The sequence below is a fragment of the Phacochoerus africanus genome, chromosome 8 (assembly GCF_016906955.1).
Source record: "Phacochoerus africanus isolate WHEZ1 chromosome 8, ROS_Pafr_v1, whole genome shotgun sequence".
Classification (NCBI taxonomy): domain Eukaryota; kingdom Metazoa; phylum Chordata; class Mammalia; order Artiodactyla; family Suidae; genus Phacochoerus; species Phacochoerus africanus.
Window position 1 is genome coordinate 138,200,539 of NC_062551.1, and position 25,550 is coordinate 138,226,088.

General features: G+C 39.0%; 2 protein-coding genes across 6 annotated transcripts in view; one reads left to right on the top strand and one right to left on the bottom strand.

Annotated features, from left to right (window-relative positions):
• TNNI3K (TNNI3 interacting kinase) overlaps positions 1 to 25,550 on the bottom strand; it is a 278,366-nt gene that overhangs the window by 55,589 nt on the left and 197,227 nt on the right. For all 5 annotated transcript variants that reach the window (XM_047788640.1, XM_047788642.1, XM_047788639.1 and 2 more), the window contains one exon: positions 3,179 to 3,238. In XM_047788640.1, coding sequence (XP_047644596.1) covers positions 3,179 to 3,238 — 60 coding nt within the window. The remainder of the gene's footprint in view (positions 1 to 3,178; positions 3,239 to 25,550) is intronic.
• LRRC53 (leucine rich repeat containing 53) lies at positions 10,715 to 25,540 on the top strand. The gene is made up of 4 exons (XM_047788636.1): positions 10,715 to 10,802; positions 13,147 to 13,962; positions 19,647 to 20,162; positions 23,307 to 25,540. The coding sequence occupies exons 1-4, from the start codon at positions 10,715 to 10,717 to the stop codon at positions 25,538 to 25,540; spliced, it is 3,654 nt and encodes a 1,217-aa protein (XP_047644592.1).

Sequence of the window (25,550 nt, forward strand, 5' to 3'; positions counted from 1 at the left end):
AGCTGCATCCTCATGGATGCTAGCTAGTCAGACTCGTTTCCACTAAGCTATGATGGGAACTCCAGGATTGCTCATATTTTAATTTCTATTCATCTCAGCTAGCTTCTGGCTTTTCCTTTCAGCTTCTGATGGCAACACCTGGCTAGCTTAATTTACTTTTTTTTTTTTTGACCCAGTTCTATGCTGAGAGGTGGCTCATAAAACTTATGCCTATTTTTTCAGAAAACACAGTAGGCTCAAATCAGATTCATAAAATAGAAAGTTATTGTTTAATGGTTAAATGATTCTCTACATTTTTCACTACGGTGAAAAATTCATGGCAGAGTTCCTTTAAACTATAGCTTACAATTATTCCCTTTACATGAAATTATCCCCTTTATATAAAACGGATTTGCACATTTTTCTAAGAATATATCCATTTTATAAGATGATGGATGCTTTAATGTCTAAAAAGCATGAGGACTAAATAGAGTTGTAAGGGAATTTTTAAAAGTAGTTATGAATAGTTAAGTATAGTTAGAAAGTAGAAGTCTGAGGGAAGAAAAATAAGGGAGTAGTTTTCTTGAATTTTTGACAACCTTGCTGTTTATACACTCTACCTAATGCAACCAAGATATTAGTGCTTTGACATTATACTTTCATAGGACATGTAGACAGTAGATTTTGGTTTAAAAAACGCAATGTATGTAAATTCTAGGCTTTATATAGTAGCCAAGACATTTCTAAAGGAAGTTCTGGGAATCATATGATGTCAGTGTGGAAATGATCCTTCAAACTCTTCAATGATCTAATCTCTTCTGTGTTTCCTTTTCAAGTCAGCTGTGCAGTCTAGTGGGGAACCTCCAGTGATGGGCAACTCACTGCTTCTGGATCCATTTATCTTAGGGCAGCTCTGACCATTGGTAGGTTTTTCTTCACAATAAACTAGGTCTGTTATTGTACTTCATTTCCATCTGTTAGCCCACTAAGACCTAGGCCAATTCCCTTCCCACCAGACAGTTCTTCAGATGTGTAAAAACAGTTGTTGGACTAATCCTAATTTTGTCTTCTCTGGGATAAGTATCCATGGCTTCCCTAATTGGTTCTCAAATACATGATTTTCAACCCAGTCACCATTCTGGTCACTCTTCCTTAAATTTGTATTCCAGGTTTAATGACCCCTTTAAAAGGAGATAACTGGGTACCATTTTGTTTGCCCATCTCAGGAGAGAGAGGAATGATTACATTCTTTATTCTGATGCAAGACAGGTATTTCATATTCTAACTTCCCCAAAGCTTATGACCCACTAACCTTTATGATGCTCCTAAATTATATCTCCACCATGTGATTCTTCTACTAATTGTTTCTTTGACTTTGGTGCATGGTAATGTATTTATTCTCGTAAAATGTATTCTTATTAGACATGTCCTACTGCTTTATCCTCCAAAGTATTCTAGAATCCTTCTTGCAAGTATTTGCTGTCTCTCTCAACTTTATTATAGCTGCAAATGTGATGAGCAGAGGCTTTTTGACCTTGATCTAACCATGGGCTAAAAAGTTGAAGAGTGGAGGGGAAAGAGCCTTATGGAACTCCACAACTTAAGCCCCTTAAAGCTGATTCTAGTCCATTCATTAGTGCAACCTAGCCCAGCAAATTCTCTCTGCATGTCTGTCACCCATATGTATTTTTTCCACTAGGGGAGAGCGTGCTGAGTGGCTTGGTCAACATAAAAAGACCAGCTAGTTTAGCAGATCCTTCCATTGTTCCTGTTTCTGGAAGTCTCTCTCTGATCTAATTGCACATATCCCAGGCTTGGTACAGCCTCGCTCTGTCAAACATAAAGGTTCAAAGTAAGAAGATACTTGAAACTCAAGCCTTAAAAGCCTTTCTCAACATCCCAGATCTCTGACATTTACTCTTGTTGGTAGGGGCTGCTGTAGCCCCAACCACATATACTTCTACTTCTCTCCACTTTGTATGTTTCAGGGCTGAAGAGAAGAGAAAGTAAGTTTTGTGTCAAAGACTAAAGCTTCCTCTTTATAAATTTCAGTAAAGAGTCCTGAGACAGAGCCACTCACTGCAGACTGTGATTGCAGACCTGGCAAGGGATTCTACAAGATTAGGCTCCAGTCACTCTTAGTCAAGATTGAAGGAAAGAAAACTTTTCTTGGATGGCTCCACTTTGGGGATCTCAGGTTGATGCTATTTTCCTCCACTTTTGCCCCTTCCCTTCATACATCTACTTATAGGTGAGCCTGTGTGTGATGCTGTCCTGTCCGTCCCCCTCTCCTCAGCACTCATTTGCATGTGGGAATATATGATTATTTTTGAATTAGTGCTCATGTTTCAGTTCCCTTGCCTATTTTCAAATGCTACCTCCTGAACAGGTGTATAGAAAATTAAGGCAATTATAGAGAAAATTAAAGCAAACAGCTCCTTGATATTAAGGGAAGACAATTCCATTAGCCTCATTACCAGCACATATCACTTTATGCAATGTAGTGTGGTATAAAAGCAATGCCTCCCAATTAATTTACGCACTAATCTTAGTGATAATTTTTTCTGTTCTTACTGGACATATGGACAATGGTGTAATATTTTAGCTTACATTTCATTGTATGTAGGAAGTTTTGTATAGAAAAAATGATTTAAGTAATTACCTTCTAACATATGTGTTATATTTTCAAATTTTTATATATCAGCTTGCTTGACTGATTATTTGTTGGAAGGGCCCAAATTCAGTCTGAATTTGCCTTTGTCCCCATAGATACAGTCAGTTCTGCTCTGCCCTGTTAATTATAACAGGGTAAAAATATGAATGCTGTTATGGACCCTCACATTTTGTTTCTTTCTTTCCATAAGCACCATCTTAACTACATTCCCCAATATCTTCTGATGTGCAAGCCTTTTTTTTTTTTTTTGTCTTTTTAGGGCTGCACCCACAGTATATGGAAGTTCCTAGGCTAGGGGCTGAATTGGACTGTAGCTGCCGGCCACAGCCACAGCCATGCGGGATTCGAGCCATGTCTGAGACCTACATACATACGGCTCATGGCAACACTGGATCCTTAACCTTACAAGGCCTGGGAAAGAATCCTTATCCTCATGGATACCAGTTGGATTAATTACCGCTGAGCCACTATGGGTAACTCCTCAAGCCTTTTAAATGGACATATTTCAGAAGCTAAAGTTCTTACCTCTATGTTGCAGAGACACTCTTCTAACTTGGTAACAACTTCAGAAAATTCAGGTCTTCCCTGTAAATAAAGAAAAGACATTTTTCCCCAGAGAAGAAAAGGGAGGCAACTCTCTTTGGATTTTAAAACTGGATATTTGCATTTGCAAAGAATGAGATTAACAATAAAGTATATTTTTATTTAAAATACACTTGTATTGAAGTGTTAATTGAATGTTCATTTGCGGCTCTGGGAGGGATGTTGAGTCTCCCTCTGATAAGAGTTTTAAGTCAGAATTTGCAACTACATTCAGATAATGAAATAGTGGAAAAGCTTTAATTAGCTTTGCATGCTTTTAAATGGCAGGTTTTCCTCTTCAAAATGAAAGAATAAAAGTGAACACTAAAAACTATTAACTATCTCAGTGCCTTATCAAACACTACAGTGTGTCTGTAGGAAAAGAGCTGCTGGAGCTCATTTTATAATTAGTTTCACTTTTGAAAATACCATCTCAGATTCAAAACTAAAATAGTAGCCTCATGACTACACCCTACTTTTAGGGTTAAGGGAATCTTTTAATCTTCAAAACAATTAATGAAATTGTCCACTATGAACCTCGGGGTCAGAGGAGTTTGGTTAAATAAACATTTATTGTATTCTGATTCTATTCCAAACTTTGCTCTAGTTGCTAGGGATATATACATAATTACGGCTCTATGGAAAATGTTGGTCTCTTTTGAAGAAATTATATGTCTCCTTTTGTCAGGTCCTAAGGACTATATAACCTATCGCTTCTCCCTTTATGAAACTTTCACTGCCAGGAGGTAGATAGCCCAATTTAACATTCAGGTGCAGGAACCAACTAATTTTGATTCTTAGTAGAACAATTTCTCCCTTAATATCCAGCCCTCCCCTGAGGACACTGCTTCCCCTGAATTCTCTCAAGAGGAAGCTGTTTTCTCTCACACATTCTCTGTACCTCTAGTGGGTGGGGGTGGTGGTGAGGTAGGTGGGAGTCTGTGTCTTTCTCAGTGACACTGGGACTTCCAAATGGTTTCCTCCTCTAAAAGCCACCAGTTTGTCCAGCTGTTCCAGTGAGTCACTCTCCTTCATTCTTTGAAGGTTTTGGGTCTGGTTCACTGTCATGCTAACACTACTATCTGGTGCTTTTAGCATCCATGCAGATACTCATTAAAGTGGCCTCACCTCTGGGTTCCTTGGTCTCTTCTTCTGCAAAGATCATATCCTCCACCTTCCCTTAGTCCTTAGCTCCCTGGTCATCCAGAACCCAGACTCTGTTACTAGCAATGCCTGCAAGTTCTCTGAGCTATTGGTCCTTACAATTTCCACCAGATCACTCTCTGGATTCTATTTCTTTTCTTTCTAGCTCACTTCTTTTCGAACCCCCAACTCCAATAAACTTCAACCACACATACCATCCTACCACTTTAAAAAAACCTCTGCTTTTTCACAATAAATATGTACCCTAAAGTAAAAGAAAATAGTGCAATAACACCTCCACATGTATATCACACAGCCTTAAAGACCATGTTTTTGCTAATATTATTCTTTCTACTGTCTAATCTCCCCATTTTTTTTTTCATTCCTGTTACCGTCTTTTTACTACCATTCAATACTCCCTTTTCTTTCCTTACTTAGCATGGACTTCACTGATAATCATATTCACTCCCTTCCATACAGCCTCAACTCCCTTGTCCTATCAAGTACTTTGGACACAATTGGAAAAACCCCAGTCTGGATTAAATCTATCCCAGTTGGGATATTTCAAATTATGACCCTCCAACCTGAAGTGGACACTCCCTACTGCTTCGAGAGCCTATTTCCTACTTCTAGCTCACTTGCTCTCTCACATTCCAGATGGCTATTCTGCATCTTCTCTTTCTTCAAACTTCAAGTTCTCAGCACTACATCAACCACGCAGCTTTGTCTAAACCTGCGTAATCTACCTTTATTCCCTTTTCTACACATGACTTTGCCCCATTCTATCTGAGGGCAATTCCTTCACTGGTGTACGAGATCTTATCCTTGCTAACCTACTCAAGGACATTGCTCTAAAAATAATTCTCCTTTCTATTTTTTGCATCATCAGTGTTCCCTTTCTATTGTTTAATCCCATCAACACACAGACTCATTAAGTCTTTCATCTTAAAAAAAAAAAAACAAAATAAAACTCTTGACTCCACTTTTTCCTCAAGCTACTACTTCACTTCTCTGTTCACCAAAATTGCTCTAAAGAGTTGCCTAAATTTCAAGGCTCTTATTCTCCTTCCATCTGTCCTCCACCCCAATCAGGCCTTTGCCTATAACACTCTGCCGAAACTGCTCTTGTCAAGGATACAAAGACCTACCTCCTCATTGCTAAATTCATCTTAACTTGGCATAGCACTAAATAAAAATAATCATTCTTTTGTCCCTGAAACATTCTTCAATTGGATTTGAGGTCACTATTTTCTCATTATTTTTTTCCCTCACTTTCACTTGGTATTTCTCAGTCTCCTCTTTTGGTTTCACTTCTCTTTATCTTTAAATTTTATATTACATCAGGCCTCAGTCTTTGGGTCGCTTCTCTATTTAGAGTTAACTTGTCGAGGATTTAATTCAGTCTCATGGCTTTAAAAAACCACTTCCAAATATCTATATCTAGCCCAGTACTCTTTCTTGAACTCTAAACTCACATATGCAACTTCTTGTATTTATAGTCTTCTCTGCTTCAGTAAATGGCAACTCCATCCTTTCACTTGCAGAAGCCAAAATCCATGGGATAATCTCTGAATTCTTTCTTTGTCATGCTCCTGCTTCTAATCTACCAGCAAATCATAATCATTCTGCCTTTGAAATGTATTCAGAATCCAAATGGACAAATAGCATTTATATTGGATCAACCCTCCCCCAGAAAACAACTACAAATTCTGGACAAAAGGTAAAAGATAGTAACCTGAAAGCAGTAGAGAGTGAACAGGAATAGGTAGATTTTGGAAGGAAGGGAGTCACAGAAGAAAGGAAGGGCATGGGCTAAGTTTGCTTTTTTTTTGCTTTTTAGGGGCATACCTACAGCATATGGAAGTTCCCAGGGCTAGGGGTCGAATCAGAGCTGCAGCTGGGGCCTACACCACAGCCACAGCAACTTGGGATCCGAGCTGTGTCTGTGACCTACACCATAGCTCACAGCAACGCAGGATCATTAACCACTGGTCAAGGCCATGGATTGAACCTGTATCGTCATGGATACTAGTCAAGTTTGTTACCCCTGAGCCACAATGGGAACTCCCATCTTTTTAAAAAAACAAACAAACAAAAAAAAACCCAAACAATATTACTTACCCTAAGGGCAGGCCCCATCTACATTTTAGGGAGCAATTAAAATTCTGATGGAAAGCCTGCAGGTTTGCCTGCCTGAAGATCCAGAGGACAGAATTCCGGGCAACAGGGTAGAGTATATTAGCTATGGTTTTATAATAAATTATCACAAATGTAGTGGTCTAAAACAACAACCATTTATTATCTAACAGTTTCCATTGGTCGGAGTCTAATACACATTAACTGGCTCCTTGGCTCAGGGTCTCACTAGATTAAAATCACAGTGTCAGCTAACCCTGTGATTCTCATCTGAGGCCCAGGAGCCTCTTCCAAGTCTACTGGTACTGGAAGAATTCATTTCCTGTGGTTTTATGACTCAGGTCCCTGTTTCCTTGCCAATGGAAGGAAACAGCTTCTAGAGGATGCCCATGGTTCCTTGCCACATGGTGCCTATGAGCACTTCACAACAGAGCCATTTACTTTCTTTCTGGCCAGTAAGGGCATGTTCTCTAAACTTTTCCCCCTGTAACCATCTGGAGAAAAATTCTCTGCTTTTAAAGGGCTCATCTGACTAGGTCAGACCCACCCAGTTTGTTTTGCCATATGAGGAAACATAATTATGGGGGCAATATCTCATCATACAGGTTCTATATACTTTCAAATGGAGGGGTGGGTATATTCCTGGCATGTACACCAGGGGGCAGGAATCTTGAGGGTGATCCTAGAACATTGCTTATTACACATAAGCACTAGAACTTGTGGGAAAATCCTTGAAGAAGGGGGTCTGGGAAAGCCCCAGATTTTGCATATAAACGGCCTAATTTTCTAGTTGCCTCTGAACCATGTATGCATAGGGCAGAGTCTATGCAGCCCAGGGAAGCTAAATGAAGTAAACTGAGATATCTTTTGCCCAAAGCAGGACATTGTTCTTGATATTTTTTCAAAATGAAATTATCTAACTCTTATTCTCTGCCCATAGACATCTTCTTCCCTCTTCAAGCCCAACTCGCAAAATACATCCTTTTTAAAGTGTCCGAGGATTTCACCAAATAATTTTCTATTTTTATTTAGATTTACTTTCATTCTTGCGTTGCAATTATGTATTTATGTATTTATTTCATTAGCAAGAACATGATTTGAAGGCAAGCAAAGGTCTATTTAACTCCTGAATACCTAACATGCCATGTTCCATTGCACAAGGTAACTGAGTTGAGCTCAGATATATTACATTAAATTACATCATGATAATAAAAAACTATACAGAATGACTAACTTTTGTTCTTGTCTAACTCACCATCATCTCTTGCTTTGATTATTATAATTTCCTTCTAATTACTTGTGCTGCTTCTATTCTTTGCCTATTAAAAGTATGCTCCCAACATGGTAGCCAATCCATAGCTACCATCATACTCAACGGTGAAATACTGAAAGATTTTCTTTAATAGTAGCAATAGGCAAGGATGCCCATCCTCACCACTTTTATTCCACATAGTATTAGAAATCCTAGACATCGAAATTAGGCAAGAACAAGAAATAGAAGGCATATAGCTTGGAAAGAAAGAAGTAAAGCTCACTATTTGCAGATGACTTGATATTATATATAGAAAACCCTAAGGACTCCACTAAAACCATCAGAAATAAGAAGTAAATTCAGTAAAGTTGTAGGATACAAAATCAATATAAAGAAATCTTATTGTATTTCTATATACTACTAACAAGTTATCAGAAAGAAAAATAAAGAAAGTAATCCCATTTACACTTGCATCAAAAAGAATAAAAAACCTAGTAACAAACTTAACCAAGGAGGTGAAAAGCCTGAACACTGAAAGCTGTAAGATACTGAGGAAAGAACTTGAAGAAGATGCAAATAAAAGATATTCCATGGTCATGGACTGGAAGAACTAATTATGTTGAAATACCCATACCTACCCAAGGCAATCTGCAAATTCAGTGCAATCCTCATCAAAATTCCAATGGCATTTTTTTTCCCACACAAATAGAACAAAAAAATCCTAAAATTCTATGGAATCCTAAGAGATTCTGAAAGCCAAAGCAATCTTGAGAAAGAACAAAGCTGAAGGCATCATGCTACCTGATTTCAAACTGTATTATAAAGCTGTAGAAACCAATGTGGTAGCCAAAATAATCACTTAAAAATGTACTACAGATGAAGTAATGCCACTCTTAAAGCCTCCAATTACTCTCATCTTATATAGATTAAAAAAACCCAAAGCCTTTGTCGTCATCTATGAGGCATGCACAGTCTGCCCCTGCTATTTCCTGGCTTCATCTTCCTCTTGTGTACCCGGCCTACCTGACCTCCTCAGGCCAAGCACATGACGCCCTTAAGGACTTTGTATGTGCCATTCTTTCCACCTGGACTGGCCAGCACCTTCACCTTTTCCAGTTCTTTGTTCAAATATTACTTTATCAGAATTTTTTTTCCATCTTATTTGCTCCATTTACTCCATCTTATTATCACCAGATGAAATAATAAATATTTTAATATTTTTTGTTTATTGTTTACATCTCTCCAGAGCATGTGCACCCAATGAGGTCGAAGATTTATTGTTGTCTGCTATTCTATCCTGAGTGGCTTGAGCGTGCTTGGAGTACAGAAGATGTTCAAAAAATATTTGTTTAGGGAGTTCCCTTCAATGGCTCAGAGATTAACCAGCCTGACTAGGATCCATGAGGATGCCGGTTCGATCCCTGGCCTTGCTCAGGGGGTTAGGGATCCAGCATTGCTGTGGCTGTGGTGTAGGCTGGCAGCTGTAGCTCTACTTCGACCCCTAGCCTGAGAACTTCCATATGCTGTGGGTGTGGCCCTAAAAAGCAAAAAAAAAAAAAAAAAAAGTAAAGAATGATAGAATTATTTTATGTTTTATTTATAGTTTATTTTACTTTCAATCTATCTTTTTTTGTATGAGTAGAGGTTTTTTTTTCCCCTTCCTTTTTTACAGCTATACCTGCAGTATATGGAAGTTCTCAGGTGAGGGGTTGAATTGGAGCTGCAACTGTGGTCTACACCACAGCCAGAGAAACACCAGATCCAAGCCTTATCTGTGACCCATGCAGCATCTGTGACCCATGAAGCAACTTGTGGCAACACCAGATCCTTAACTCACCGAGTGAGGCCAGGGATGGAGCCCACATCCTTACAAAAACGTCGGGTCCTTAGCCCACTGAACAGCAACAGGAATTTGCTTCAAGTTGTTTAAAATCAGTCAGGGGATACATTATAAACAAATGATCTTTTTTTGAACATTAAATCCAAATGGTGTTAATATTTCATTGGAGGGCTGAGAAAGAATCAAAATAATGGTAAAATTTGATATTTACCAAACACTTAGAACATTTTATTTAACTGTTAAAGTACTCTATAAGGTAAGCATTTATTATTTGTATTTTAAACATGAAAAACTGGAAAAATTAATTTATCTAAGATAGTATAGTCAGTTGAAATCAAAGCTAGACAGAGATTGTGAACTTAATGTTTTCATTCTAAGTGTGGCATCTATATCCATAAAGAATAATTTAGTTTTAATTATGTAAGATTCAGTGCCTGAAATTAGCTTCTGCATACTAGAAAGAACACTGGATTGATAATTAAAAGACTTGGTGTTAAATATCTAATAGCTATGTGACTTTGGATGGTTTACTAACCATTCTGAGCTTCAGTTTTCTCAGCCTCGAACTGAATTGCAGAATTAAAAAAATTGAATTAAGTAATGTATTTGCAAAAGCTCAACAAACTATCAAGTGCTTTACAAAGTAACTTAATTTTTAAATAATATATACAAATGAGTGTGCCTTGGATATAAGTTCTCTGAATTTATGTCAAATGTTTTAACAGTTCAATTTGTTTTTTGTTTATTTATTGTGGATATATATATAAATTTACAATATTATATTAGTTTTAGGTGTACAACATAGTGATTCAATATTTTTAAAGATTAGACTCCATTTAAAGTTATTATAAATAATGGCTACATTTTCCTTTGATGTATAATATAGCCTTGTTGCTTATAAAAATTCAGCATAAATTCTATTCAAATTAAGGATTCTAGCCATTTATATGGCATTATTTGAGAACCTAAGGTGCTCATTAAAAAGCAGAAATCAACAAATGCCACATGAACTGAATATACTGAAATCCCTGGATAATAAATAGCAACATAATGACATGCATTGTCCTCTACTCTCCTTTCAGGTGGATGGCTCATACTCTTTGCCATTATGCTACGGTTGGTGGCAGCTTGCCCTGCATCATGTGCGGTGTGCACCAAAGATGTAACCCTCTGTCACCAGCTAACCTATATAGTAGGTAATAAAACCAATAACTCTAAAAAGCAATATTCAGTGTACCCGGCAAATTCATTGCTATGTCTTTATTGTACTGGCTGCTCTCTGGGCTGGGCCTGAAAGAGGTGAACTTTTAAAGAGCGAGCCTTCTATAGGGATTAAACATTGATAATAATATTTTATTTTCCCCTTTGTGCAATCAAAATTGGTGGTCTCAACCAAAAGTATTTTCAAACCTTCAGAAGTAATTGAGATTTTATTATTATGAAAGAATGCCGTCATTTCACTCAGCTACACACTTCTTTTAATAAAGAAAAAAATTAGATAAATTTAACTTTATTTTGTCCATACTTTGTGCAGATTTCAACCCTACCATGGGCTGGCAGAAATATCAGTGCATCAGAAACCTGAACTACAATTGTTCAGCATTAGTAAGATTTAAGTGATGTACCAGCAAAACAGATTATTATCAAAGTGCATCTAATTTTGAAAGTGTAGTCTTTTTTTATTGGTGGTAAATGAGCTGTAGAAATGCTAACAAGATGCACTGCCTGTATTCATTACATATTGCTTGCTTAAGTCAACAATTTAATAAGACACCTTATTAAGAAATTTGAGGAGAATGTGATTTACATCCTGATATCCAAAAAGAGATAAACAAGCTATACGCTCTGCCAATGGAAAAATTTCGGAAACAAGTCTGAGTTAAGATGGAGTGGAAGAAAATGAGTTCTTTCACTTGTAAAATTCACGAGAATTAAGAGGTAGATGATATTGTCACTCCTGACAGGAAAGAGACAGTTTCAAGGCTAGCTGGTTGTACACTGTTTCCAATCTGTATTGAAAATACTTAAAAACACTCAACTCCCACCCTTTCAAATGGATTTCCTGACTTCGATACATTTTTTGAGGGCTGGGGTGGGGATCAGAGATAGCTGATGTCTGTGACAAACAAGTACTGCTCATCTGCATTGTCGTACCTTCACATCTTCCTTCTCATTTACAGAATGCCACATCCATGAAGTTAGATTCCTAACACAGAGAAGTAAACGGATGACTTGTGAGTGGGGCCTGTCTGGTCTTAGACAAGAAGTAATTGACAGACACAATAGCCTGTTCCCTTAGCATCGTCAGAAATCCCTAGAGCACCGGGGATCCTTGAAAACAAAACTCCCTCAGCCCACATCAAAAAATGATGAAAGAAACAAAATGCCAAATTGGCCAGAATTAATAAAATTCAAACCATCAGTAATAAACACTAAAAATATCCACCCCCAAACAAAAGACTCCCATGACTTAAGCTTGCTTGTGCTACAGAGATAGATATAATTCTTCCAAAAGAAGGCACTGTGAAAATCCTTTGTCTCTGACATTTTTTAAAATCTCTTTGTTTCAGTGATGTAGTCTGAATTTCGTAAAGGAATTGTGACTTGCTTCCCCTGTGGTTGATTGTTCTAATATCACCTGTAGACCTCCCAGGGACAATGGACTCTTCCATCTTTATGACACTGTCATTTGCAGTCAAAACAATTTTAGCATGATAAAGATGTGCTACAATAACTCATGATTATAATACATCTTTATTGAGTTAAAACGCTTTGATTTCTAATGACAGAGCAGAGATAGCTCTGGGGTGATTATGGTGAAGGGATTTAACAGTTGGAAGCCCTGAGTACCACCTGTCATCACATGATGGACTTCATTGGAGGGAACAGATATTAGACAGGAGGCCAAGATGGCCTGGACTATAATGAGAACCCCACTGACAGATCCTCGGGTTGTCTGGGGAGAATATAGATCCTTATTCTATATTGCCAACTTTTAGCCTGGAGCTAAAAAGCAGAAAGCGACGCTCCTTCTCACTTCCCCCACCCAAACTGCACCTTCATGTTGGAGAGAAAAGATGATTGACTTCACATCGTAAATATACCCTGCTAGTGGAAGACTGCTTAGGAAGCCCAGATATGGGCTCTGCTCTTGAGCGAATCTCGGGCTAGCAGGGCTGGAGCAGGTCGGTACACAGCCTCACAGAAAGCCTGAAAAGCCACTTTCCAAAAAAAAAAAAAAAAAGAAAAATCAGCGATGATAATCCCAAACAGTGAATTAAATTTGACATCTAAAGGAACAGATGGGTTTATGTTTCTCAAATAAACATGTCATGGTAACAAAGAATATAAAAATCCATCATTCTGATAAAGAGCCACCTTCCCCTTAAACTGAGAAATCAGAGAGTCATTTTCATTTTGTTTATTGTTCTTCCTCAGGTGATAAGATTGCTCAGAGGGTATTGATTATCTCCGTTTTCCACGGTGCTCCCCTCCCACGTGTGTGTACTTGCTTCTAGTCTGTGCTTTTCTTCCCCACAGCAGCCCCTGTGACCACGAGGGCTTTAATCATCACTGATGGATATCTCTCCTCTATAGAGAGCGCAAATCTGTCCCTCTTGTTTAATCTTGCCCTGCTCTCCCTGAGCAGGAACAGCATCGAGGATGTTCGAGAAGACGCCCTGTACAGCCTTGCAAAGTTGCGGACCTTGTTGCTGGAGCACAACCAAATATCCAGCTCTTCGCTCACGGATCACACCTTCAGCAGGCTCCGCAGTCTGCAGGTGCTGGCACTCAGCAATAACGCCCTCCGCACCCTTCGAGGGTCTTGGTTCCGAAACACCAGGGGCCTGACCCGGCTCCAGCTGGATGGGAATCAGATCACTAATCTGACAGACAGTTCCTTTGGAGGCACTCATCTCCACAGCCTCAGGCATCTGGATTTATCTAACAATTTTATTTCCTACATTGGGAAAGATGCCTTCCGGCCCCTGCCTCAACTACAGGAAGTGGACCTTTCCCGAAATAGGTTGGCCCACATGCCCGATGTTTTCACTCCATTGAAGCAGTTAATCCTCCTGAGCTTAGATAAGAACCAGTGGAGCTGCACTTGTGATCTCTACCCCCTTGCCCGGTTCTTAAGAAACTACGTAAAGTCTTCTACTCACAAGCTCAGAAATGTCAAGGACCTAAGTTGTCAGCCGTCCACCAGATCTGTGGCTGCTGCAAAGAGTGTGCTAAGGCTGTTTGAGACCAACTGTGATTCCAAGGCTGCCAACCTCACTGTGGTTTTAAAGGATAGAAGCCCCCTCTTTCCAGGGCAAGATGTAGCTCTGCTGACTGTCCTTGGCTTTGCAGGTATGCCATAGGACGTGTGTCCAGGTTTTTGCAATATTCTTTTTTTTTTTTCTGTCTTTTTAGGGCCGCTCCCGAGGCATATGGAGGTTCCCAGGCTAGGGGTCGAATCAGAGCTGTAGCCGCTGGCCTACACCACAGCCACAGCAATGCCAGATCTGAGCTGCCTCTGTAACCTACACCACAACTCACTGCAATGCTGAATCCTTAACCCACTGAGCAGAGCCAGGGATTGAACTTGCGCCCTCATGGATACTAGTCAAGTTCTTTTCCGCTGAGCCACAATGGGGAACTCCTTCACCATATTCTTGAAGTACACTAAGTGATGCCTTTCTCAGGCAGTTGGGGAGCCTTGCCAGGGCTTGTGGAAGTTATAGGTGGTGTGGGAGGATGTTAGCTGATTTAGCAAGGTTGCAAACACTTCCTGTTGCAAAGAAGCTGTTAACATAGAGGCAAGGACCTTGAACCATAATCCAAGAGTTCTAGTCCTAGTATAACCAGCACTGTGATCTTAAGTAAGTTAACCTGCTTTTTTAGACTTCAGTTTTCTTGTCTGTAATGAGGGAATAGTGCCTATATTTCATCAGCCATCCACTGGCTGAGGAGTACTGCTGCATTCATTAAGATGCTAGGAGAGGAGTTCCTGTCATGGCTCAGTGGTTAACGAATCCGACTAGGAACTGTGAGGTTGTGGGTTCGATCCCTGGCCTTGCTCAGTGGGTTAAGGACCCAGCATTGCCCTGAGCTGTGGTGTAGGTCACAGAGAGGGCTCGGATCTGATGTTGTTGTGGCCCTGGCATAGGCTGGCAGCAACAGCTCCAATTCGACCCTTAGCTTGGGAACCTCCATATGCCACGGGTGAGGCCCTAAAGACAAAAAGAAAAAAAGAAAAAAAAAAAGATGCTAGGAGATAGGGATTAAAAAATGACGAGGCATAGTTTCTTTCCTCAAAGTATTCACATCTCTGTGCCTTTCCATGGTGTAGTAAGAATCAGTGGGCTTTACCAAGTGCAAGTGGAGATGCTATTATGACAGTCAGATGCATCTTACTCCATAGTGGTTGGGTAGTACAGTATTTAAGTGCATGCTTTGCAGTTAGATTATCCAGGTTTTAAACCTACCTCTGCTTTTACTTGCTGTGTGACTTGGGCAAATTATTTAGCTGCTCTATGCTTTGATTTCCTCCTATTTGGGGGTTTTGAATTCTTTTAAGGTTTCTGTTGATCTAAATTGTTCATAAATTTAGGCCATAATCTCACACCCCTGACTAAGGAGAGGATAATATTCAACCCTTTCACTATTCTATGGTAGTTAAACTATGCATCAGCTATTCTTACATCTCACTGGATGAAGGATGTAATGTGATGCTTGGTGTCATTAGCTGAAGACCAAATCTGCATGAGATTTGTCATATTATCTATCTCAATGATTATATGCTTGAAATGCATGATAAAATCTTTTGTACCTGTGGGTAACCATGGTGATGAGGAGTGTGTGTGTGTGTGTGTGTGTGTGTGTGTGTGTGTGTGTGTGTGTTGGGGGAGGATGGGTGCCCCAACACTGGAAGACCAGAGGCTGGCAAAGGGCACTCAGGACTGAACTGATGTATTTTGAAAATGTGCTGTAAATAATTATTTCACAGCAGGTTTCCAGGGAATCCCTTGAACATCAGATTTTTAGCTCCGGAGTTATACTTTTAATTGGGATAGATGGAGGCCAGTGTCAGGTCTGGACAATGAAACTACCACCAGTAGTAATCAAATTCACTTGGAAGTGAATTCAAATCCTTTCAGAAAGAGAAATTGTTTTAGAAAATGCTTAACCAGGGAATTCCTGTTGTGACTCAGAGGAAATGAACCCGACTCGAATCCATGATGATGCAGGTTCGATCCCTGGCCTCACTCAGGGAATTAAGGACCCGATATTGCTATGACCTGTGGTGTAGGTCGCAGATGAGTTTTGGATCCTGTGTTACTGTGGCTGTGGTGTAGGCCGGCAGCTGCAGCTCTGATTGGAGCCCTAGCCTGGGAACCTCCATATGCTGCAGGTGAGGCCCTAAAAAAAGGAAAAATAAAAGAGTAACCTTGGCAGTATTTACCACAAAAGGCAAAAGCAATAGGGCAACAAGAGTTTTTTTCCTTAAATATGTTTCTTAGAATACTAATTCTAGGGGAAAATTAATATATATTCAAATAAAAACACACAGGTACACATATAAGCATTTTGTTGTGGGTTGTAAATAGATTTGAATAATGCTGAATTAAATAAAGTGAAACAGGCTTCTTTACTGCAGCATTTCTCATTGCCTTTCATTCTTCTAATGAGCATTACAAATTTCTAAGAGGAAGTTATAATGTGAAACACTTCTCAAACTTATTTGACCCTTAACTCTCCCCTTTTTTTCTCACAAAGGATTTTATAGAATTAGTGTTTTGTAGGACACTGCCTTGGAAGTATTACAATAGAGTAATTTTTAGTATCTTTTACTTTATCTTTCAGAAAAGATTTTGCAAAGTTAACAACTCTACATTAGCATAGAGATAGATAAAAATTCTGGAAAATTCCAAAGTTTTGTCAAAATGATAGGAAGCTTAAATAATGCCATAAATTATAAATATTACTACATACATGTTAGGTTATAAAGTATGAAATTACCACAACAAGGAACCTTTAATTGATTAATTGTTAAAGATGCTTTTTTTTTTAAGAGAGATGCATCTTTAAAACAACTCTGAATTTTGATATTATCAATTTATTCCTTCTAAGGGTTCTATGCTTTCTGAAGTAAAAGTGTGGTCAATAATCTACACTTCTAGATTGTGGGAAGAAGACTTAGAACTAAAATTTGACCTCTGATTCTATTTTCTTCTTTGGGTGTAAATCAATCACTACAATTCCAAGGAATATATAAAAATCACACTCAGCAAATTTAAAACCAATAAGTGGTTAATTGGCACCTAACCTCTTCACACTTCCTAATCTGTGAACTGGTAAAAAAGACAAAGCTTTCATGATGCTGTAACATTTCCAATACTTCAATGAATTTTTACCTTTAATTTTGAAATTTTTTCCAACTCTGGGAGATTGTTAGAAAGCTTTTTAAAAATAGCAACAATGCCCATGGCAGTGAAAATTCAACCACCTTCTTGATAGCAGGTTCAGCCTGTCTACAAGCTTCATTCACTGCTCTTACTCTCTCACTAAGAGCAAGTGACGATACCTTCGTAGTGATGTGATACAGATGTAGCTCTAACATCAACAGCGGGAGAGTGAGTGGTTCCTTGCTGTTTAGACACAATTACAGGAGAAACTTTATCCCATAATCAGATTATACCTACTCTCATTTCAATGGCTGAATTCCTGTGTTTAAGAAAATTTAGATCTTTCTTTCCTTTATGATTTGGTTTAGTGACTGCATCAGCCATACAAAGCATTCTCTTAATGATTTGTTGTGGATTTTTTCCTAACAGGTGAGGCTTCTAGGATCTTATAGGACAATCTAAATGGCAGCAGCAGCAATTATAACCACACTAACATATAACAATGACCCTTCACTGAGTCTTGCTATATCAAAGTACTGTATTAAACATGTCACATATATTATTTCACTTGATCTCTAAATGGTATTAATTACTCCTTCTTGATATAGGAAGAAAAATAAGGCTCAGAGAGGTTAGAAAAAATGCCCAAGAAAAGTATTTTAACAGAGTTTTGAATCCTGAGTTTTCTTACTCCCTGTAAGAGATATAGTGATATTTCTAAAATTATATTATTCCCATGTTTTTAACATTTAAAAACCAAAACCTTTGTTTAGAATAACCCAGATTCTAGGATATGGTAATTAAAATGTTCTGACTTAACTACTATTTTTTAAAAAAATGTTTTGTTTTTAATAGATATCTCATGATTTCAATATGTTACAGCACTATCCAAGAGTGTATTATTATCAAAAAAATTAAAATGGGATTTAAGATATTAAGATCTGATAAACTATACAAAGGTTGGCAGATTTTACCAGACACTTCCATTCCATTTTGTTAATCTTTATCTTTAACAGGAAAAATGAAAAAAAAAAAAAAAGCCTGACATCTTCTCTTTGCCTTCAAGTTTAAAAAATATCTTCACATTTTCATTAAATGGTCTGCAGTGGAGAGAACCAGTCAGAGTGCAATCAAGGGGTCTAGAATGCTGATATCATCTCATTCACTGTCCTCATCTCCAGAGTGAGGGGGCTGAGTTTTCCAGGGCGACTGACATGCCCAAGGTCACACAGCAAGTTAAGAAAGAGCTAGACTTGATAGAACACAGAGCTCCTAACTCAGTCTATACTGACACCATATCCTCCTGTTCACCATTTTGGAGATTTCTAAGATTAGACCACTCATCACTTTTCATTGTTAGAATTCATAAACCGAATCTTCTGAACATCCAATGAACATTTCTGGAGTGGCTCCTCTGTACCAGCTTTGTGGGGACTGGAGAGAGAATGTCAAACAAGACTGAAATGGAAAAAGTCCATTTCCTCACAGTGCTTTATTCTAGCAGGGGTGGGCAGACAGTGGCTAAGCAAATGAACAAGTGAATGCAATAATTTTATACTGTGACAAGTGCTAAGAAAAAAGTAGGTCGCTTTGTCAAGGAAAAAGCTGGGTGTAATTCAGAGACTTTGGTTTGAGCATCTAGGAGGGTGAGGAGGCCATTTGTCAAGATGACAAACAGGTAGACACAGGTTAGACTCTGCACTTGAGTCTGAGAAACACTGCCTTTACAATTTTATTTAAAATTGTAAATTTTAGAGGATAAGCTATAGAGAACATGAAAGGGCAGTACCAGGAATTCTGAGATTAGGTGTCAATCATTTTATTGCAGGAGTTCATAGAAGGGGGTGATCTTTGCTAGATGGAAACAAATAGCAAAGATGTCAAGAAATGGGGAGGTATTGATGTAGGTGTTAAAGGATAAATAAAATCAAGTAAGCTGAGATAGGAGAAAGTATTACAAGCTTCACTAAAAACATACACAAAGGCATAGAAGTACCTTTTAAGACTAGATTGAAGAATCTGAAACAGGGTATTTAGAGAAATAATAAAAAATAAGGCTAGGAAGGAAGGCTATGGCCAGATTGCACTGAATCTTGGATGCCAAGGAGTGTGGCCTTTATGCTAATAGAAGCCAATGATGTATTCCAAGGTATGGGATGAATCTTTAGAGATGATTAAAATATTGCGATAGCTTGTAGGATGTTTTTTTCTTTGAGGGGAGGAGGTTATTGTATATGAGAATTTCAGGGTATATACTAAATGTGGTCATTTTTATTGACTATGGAATTAAGACATAATTAAGTTTCATTTCCCATAGGCAGAAAGAAGAATTTTAATGCAGGAATTATTTTATCTTGAATGAATTTCAGCCCATGAAACAAAACCCTTTTCCTATCAAAGACATTCCAGATGGTATTGTTTCTTGTAATTTTTAACAGAGACAAAGAAAGATCCAAATTAGAAAACAGAATGATGTTGATGGAAAAGCCTCCATCTGAACTAATACTGTTCCACATGGTGAAAGATTTCTCACCTATTCTGATGCCCTTTAAGCCATTAACCTTGATGTTTGTGGATTTCACATTTGGTGATTTATATGTTTCTTCCTTCGATGTTATCTTTTAATAGTCTCTCTGTTTGTCACAGGAGCTGTTGGTCTCACTTGCCTAGGTTTAGTTGTATTTAACTGGAAACTCCAACAAGGCAAAGCAAACGAACACACATCAGAAAACCTTCCTTGCAGAACCTTCGATGAATCCCTGTGTGATCATGAGGCAAGAAATTACCACGCTAAGGGATACTGTAACTGCCACTTAACTCAGGAAAATGAGATAAAGGTCATGTCCATCATGGGGGCTAGAAAGGAAATGCCACTTTTAGAGGAAAACAGCCATCAAGCAGTACTGGCCTCTGAGCCCACAGCCCTTGACAGATCATTTAGAAATCTGAAAGGGAAGGGCTGTGGGGCAGACGGCACTTTCTTCTGCTTTGGTGGCAGATTGCTGCAGTCAGGATGTTCAGAGCCTCCTGGGAATATGGCAGCTTTTAATGAAGCCAGCTTGCTTACAAGATACTGTCCAAAGAGAGTTGAAAAGCTAAGGAATCATGAGCCAGGGGAATTCCAGCCACAAACTCTGCCACAACATGCAAGGAGAACAAAAGGTGAGTTGTCTTGTTTCAGAAAATCCCACTCTCTTGAAATCCCTCTGAAGGGGAAGCTACCTTTGACTTCCTCAAAAGAGAAATGGCATAAAAATCTTGGTAGCAACAGTCTATTCTTCTCCTAAGGATACTGGGTGTGTGTATGTATGCACATGTGTTTGGAGTGAGGTCTAGACAGATCCTTCCCCCCTCAGGAGTTATTGGAAAGTGGATGTCATGATGTCATGACCCAACACCTAACATTTTGGTTTTTTTTTTAAAAGGCTTTTAAATATCAATAGTGTGGTTAAGATTTATGGGAGGCTGAGTATTGGCTTCTCTCCCAACATCCTTCCAGTTCTAATGCTGGTTCTGCAGTGAGCAACCTTCCCAGAGCATGACATGTTAGAAGAATGGGCCTTCTAATGTGAGTGATTCATTTCAGGAATGATGTCAAGACACATACTTTGCCTGCTGAGCTGTCAGGGATGATAACTTCCCAGTTCAGGGAAAGTCAGGACTTAATTCACTGTCCCATGTTGGGAGCCAAGTGAATCTGGCCATGACATCTACCCACCGTACATGGGTGATGTCAATACTTAGGTGGAAGCAATGAATTAAATGTCTTCCTTTTTCTCCCTGAATAGTAAGGTAATGCTTTCAGGCTCAGCAGTGAAAACTTTGACAGCTGCCCTGTAAAGAGGCTCCTGTCATTTATTTGAATTGGTTTAAACAAGCAGAGCTTCCTCTCAGAATATGAATGACAGAGGTGCTGCACCAAGAAATTTTTACCACGGGGATCCGGCCCTAAGGATGGATGTGGGGACAACTGGAAAAGAATGGAAACGTATGTTATGTCACACATGGCATAAAGCAGGATGTGAATTTATTTCACTGCATTCCTCAGACTTCAGGTCTTACCAGTTTCTGGGACCTGATTATTTGACTGAAAAGAATAATGGCCAAGGAAGAAAACATTTGCCATAGAAACCTGATCAGATTGGCTTTATGCTATAAAGAAATAAGCACTTAGCTTTTCCACAGAATCAAACCTTAGGCAGATGTTTCATTTTTGCTTTGTCCAGAGTTTTTATTTCTCTGTGGAAAACACCTCTACTAAAGAGAATGCGGTCCCTTAGCCATTCAAAACCCAGTCTCTTGGAGTTCCCGCTGCGGCTCAGCAGTAACAAACCCGACTAGATCCATGAGGACTTGGGTTCGATCCCTGGCCTTGCTCAATGGGTTTAGGATCCAGCATTGCCATGAGCTGTGGTGTAGATCACAGACGAGGCTTGGATCCCGTGTTGCTGTGGCTGAGAAGTAGGCCAGCAGCTGTAGCTCCAATTCGACCCCTAGCCTGGGACTTTCCATATGCTGTGAATGTGGCCCTATAAAGAAAAAAGAAACAAAACAAAACAAAACCTAGTCTATTGTTTCACGCAGAGAACGCTGGTTTGTCAAAGCAATACAATTACTTTTAAGAAAGACTTGAAATTCTGCTACATGCCAGGCATTGTACTGAAGCTAGAAAGGACAGAGACTGGAGGAAAAACAACCAAGGCCACAACAGCTCCAGAACAGGAGTCAGTAAGAGGCAGTATTACTCTAATTATGCCTTCTAACCCAGAAACACAGAATTGCAGTATTTCAGGGGGAGAGGAGACTGCAGAGAGGACCTGGTCCAATAGTTCTCAACATTTATCTTTGAGCAACAGAAATCTCTTAGAATGTGATAAAGGCTAGAAATTCTTTCCCCAGAGTAATTTTATACCCACATGAGGTTCCTATCTAGTCTAATCTCCTGATATCTAGTGAGTAAGTGGTTTCTCCAAGGTCACCCAGAGAACTGCAGGCAGATCTTTGATTAGAATTAGATGCAAGTTGGAGCTGAGGTCACCTCTTTCTACCACTGAAAGAAACACTTCTTTATTCCTTTGGATAAAACAATTCATTTCACAAAACATGAGACAGTACACTGATAAGATGTAAAATTCAACTGAATATGCATTGTGGAAGAGGATAGGGTTTAGTATCAGACAGACCTGGTAAGTTCTGCCCATATCATTTAGCTGACATGTAACTGGGGGAAAACATTCGGCCTCTCTAAACTTGTTCTTTCTCTGTAAACATGATAGGATAATAGGACTTGTCCAATAGATCAATAGAACTTTTTTTTTTTTTTTTTAAGGGCCACACCTGTGGCATATGGAGGCTCCCAGGCTAGGGGTCTAATTGGAGCTACACCTGCTGGCCTACACCTCAGCCATGGCAACACCAGATCCGAGTCACATCTGCAACCTACACCACAGCTCATGGCAATGCCAGATCCTTAACCCACTGAGCAAGGCCAGGGATCAAACCCGCCACCTCATGGTTCCTAGTCAGATTCGTTTCCACTGCGCCACAACAGGAACTCCTGGATCAGGTTTCTTAAATGAAATAATGAGTGTACAATATTTAGCACAATGCCTACCTCTTAGTATATGCTCAATCAATGGTAAAAATTACCATTATTTTTTTAATTAGTATTATTTAATATGTATCATAATATTATACTAATTTGCATCATTTAAAAGTCCCAGATTCCTGCAACACAGACCAAGCCAAATTCCCAAGCACATAGTCATTTAACAAATGTTTAATGAACACTCTATTAAGTGATGTGACGTAAAACAGATACTGTCTCTGCTTTAATGCAGCCAGTAGTATCACAAGTATTTCTCCTTTGTGTTGAGGTTATTCTTTGCCTGAAACCTGAATTCTACTCAATATTGTGTTATGGTCTTCCTAATATTTAGTTCCAAGTGGAAAATGATTTCAGAAAAAATTACTATAGCCATTTGAAAGAATTTAGTTATTATTCATATTTAAAGCTAACCTGACAACTAATCTAAATATGTCCAACTATGAGCATTTTTATTTCTAATTCTACAACTTTTACATCAGCATCACAACAGATTAAAAAGTGGCCATAAAGAGTGTCATTGTAAACACGCTAGACTGCCAAATGTCCCTTGAGGGTTTGGTTAAAAATTAGGAAATATTCAAGAACTGCTATAATCAGAGGAGTCCTTTTTGCATCTTTCATAAGGTTTCTAAGCATCTGTTTGGTTAGGTTAATAAAACTCTGATCAGTGCTAAATTTCTGCATTTATTGTTCAGCAGATATCAGCAGTGACACATTTAGTAGAAGATATGCAACATCCGCTTCAGCCTTGGCAAGATCACGTCTTGAAAAGCATTTAACAAATGAATCATGGCAGCCTCCAATAGAAAAAGGAGACAATGGCTTACAACCTCACAGGCAGAGACATTTTATTACAGGCTCATCATCCAAGCCTTATGAGCCTGAGGAACACTATGTGCAAAAGATCTTACAAAAACATAGATCAAAATATGATGGTCCTCATGGACTGTTAAAAGGGAGCAGGCCTGAGTGTTTTCAGCCAAACAATTCTCTTATCTGTAAATATGTGCCCTGCGATCAATTTCAAGATTATGTGAAAGAAAAGAAGCCAAATCGTCGGGAACATTCAAAGCCCAAGAGAGAGCAAATCCAAATTAACAGTGCGATAGAAAAATTCCTTACGAGGGAGGACAACATGGAGTTCTCGGGGTTATCAACAAAAATCAAGAAAACATATTCCCCTAAGAGGGTTAGCTTCTATGATCCTGATTTAGTAGAAAAAAAGAGTTTGGTGATGTCATCCAAAATGTCCAGCCATTGGAGACAGCAGAAAACTCAAAATAACCACCTGACCAACTTGGATCTCAAAAACAGTAATCCTCTGGAGAGAAACAGAGGAGGAAAATGGCTTACTGATCGACAGATTCTGAAAAAGAAGAGAAGCAATCAATCTGACTTCAAAGGGAAAATTAAAGGACAAAGTCTAAGGATAAAATTAAGTTTAAATCCTTTTAGAAAAGTCAAAGTCCATCCAGAAAAATCCTTGCCAGAACTCCCAAAGAAATGCAAACAAGTCTTGTTGCCACCTAACAAATTCTCCAAAGCTTCTGAGAAAGAAGCCAAAAGAAACCCTGCAGCCTCTGCCGATTTTTGCCAACAGCCAGAGAGTAACAGCTATGTTAGATTCACTGCAAAGAGGCTGCCTCTCAAACGTGCCCCAAAGCAGACCCCATATTACAGAAAAAACATTAAAAGGGATCCTCTGCTCAATGCTAACAATATGTCTGTAGCTAACCAGAGCTCCTTGGGAGACAATTGTCATCCTACTGGTCATATTCCTGATGGACACCCACCAACATCAGCTCAGGCCACACCCATCTTGGTTGCACACAGGCATTTGCACTCCCAGTTCTCAACCGAGCAAGTGGGAGGTGCAGCTCACATCGAATTGGGAGTTCCTAGTTATTTACCAAGTACTTTGGAAAATACAGGAAGGGATATTTTATTATCCTGCCATTCTCAGGGGGCTACTGACCAGGGGGCAGCAGAGCCCACTGAACCCATAGAGCAGGACAAATCCAAGACCATGGAGCTAAGTCGGTTTTCTTTGTCCCCAGGGAATCAGATACATAGGACTAACACCTACGAGGAATATACTTTGGCTCAAAATCAAACTTTACAGCTTGCCGAGCAAATCTCAAGTCATGAACAACTTGGAAACCAAGGAAAAACACTAATGACAAAACTCAAAATAACACATCCAATTGTGGAAAGTTGTGTTATGGATGAGGGATATGATGTAGAGGAGAAACTTCCTAAAACAGAAACTTATGATTTCTCTCTCATTCCCCAGACACAATCCAAGGGCAACCTAACATTTACGAGGACAAATTCTAGCCTGTGCCAGAATAGAATAGAGCTTCCCAAAGATCTCAGTACCTCTCTTAGTACTCAAGCCATCTGGCCTCTAACCAACAGTAGTGAAAAAGGGATTGACAGCACAAATGCATTGCCCAGAGATGATGGCGCTGAAGCACTGGAGATAAAAATAGCAGGGAAGGAAGAGAAAAAAATGCTCCATGAAAGCAAGGCCAATTCCAGTATGTTAATTAAGACCACACAGATGACCTTAAATAGCACCACAAAAGAAAAGCAACAAACTTGGGAAAATGGAAAAAGTGAAAAACATACATTACATGACGCAAGCTCTATTGAGGCAACCATTACAGCTGAGGATCTGAGTATCATGAGTTGCCACAAAACTGAAAATAGACTACCTTGTAGTGAAATACATCTTGAAATTAATAGCAACATGCATGATTTGAGAGAAGTTCAAAACATTCAACCAGATAAAGATAACAGTGCACATAAAGAAGGTGCCACGGCAGAGGAGACTGGTAGAGCGCTTTCCCTCTTACCAGAGGCAGAAGACAATAGTTTTGAGGCCAAAAATGAGGTGCCTCTAATTCCTAGAAGAATAAAGGAAGCTTAAAACTCTGCTC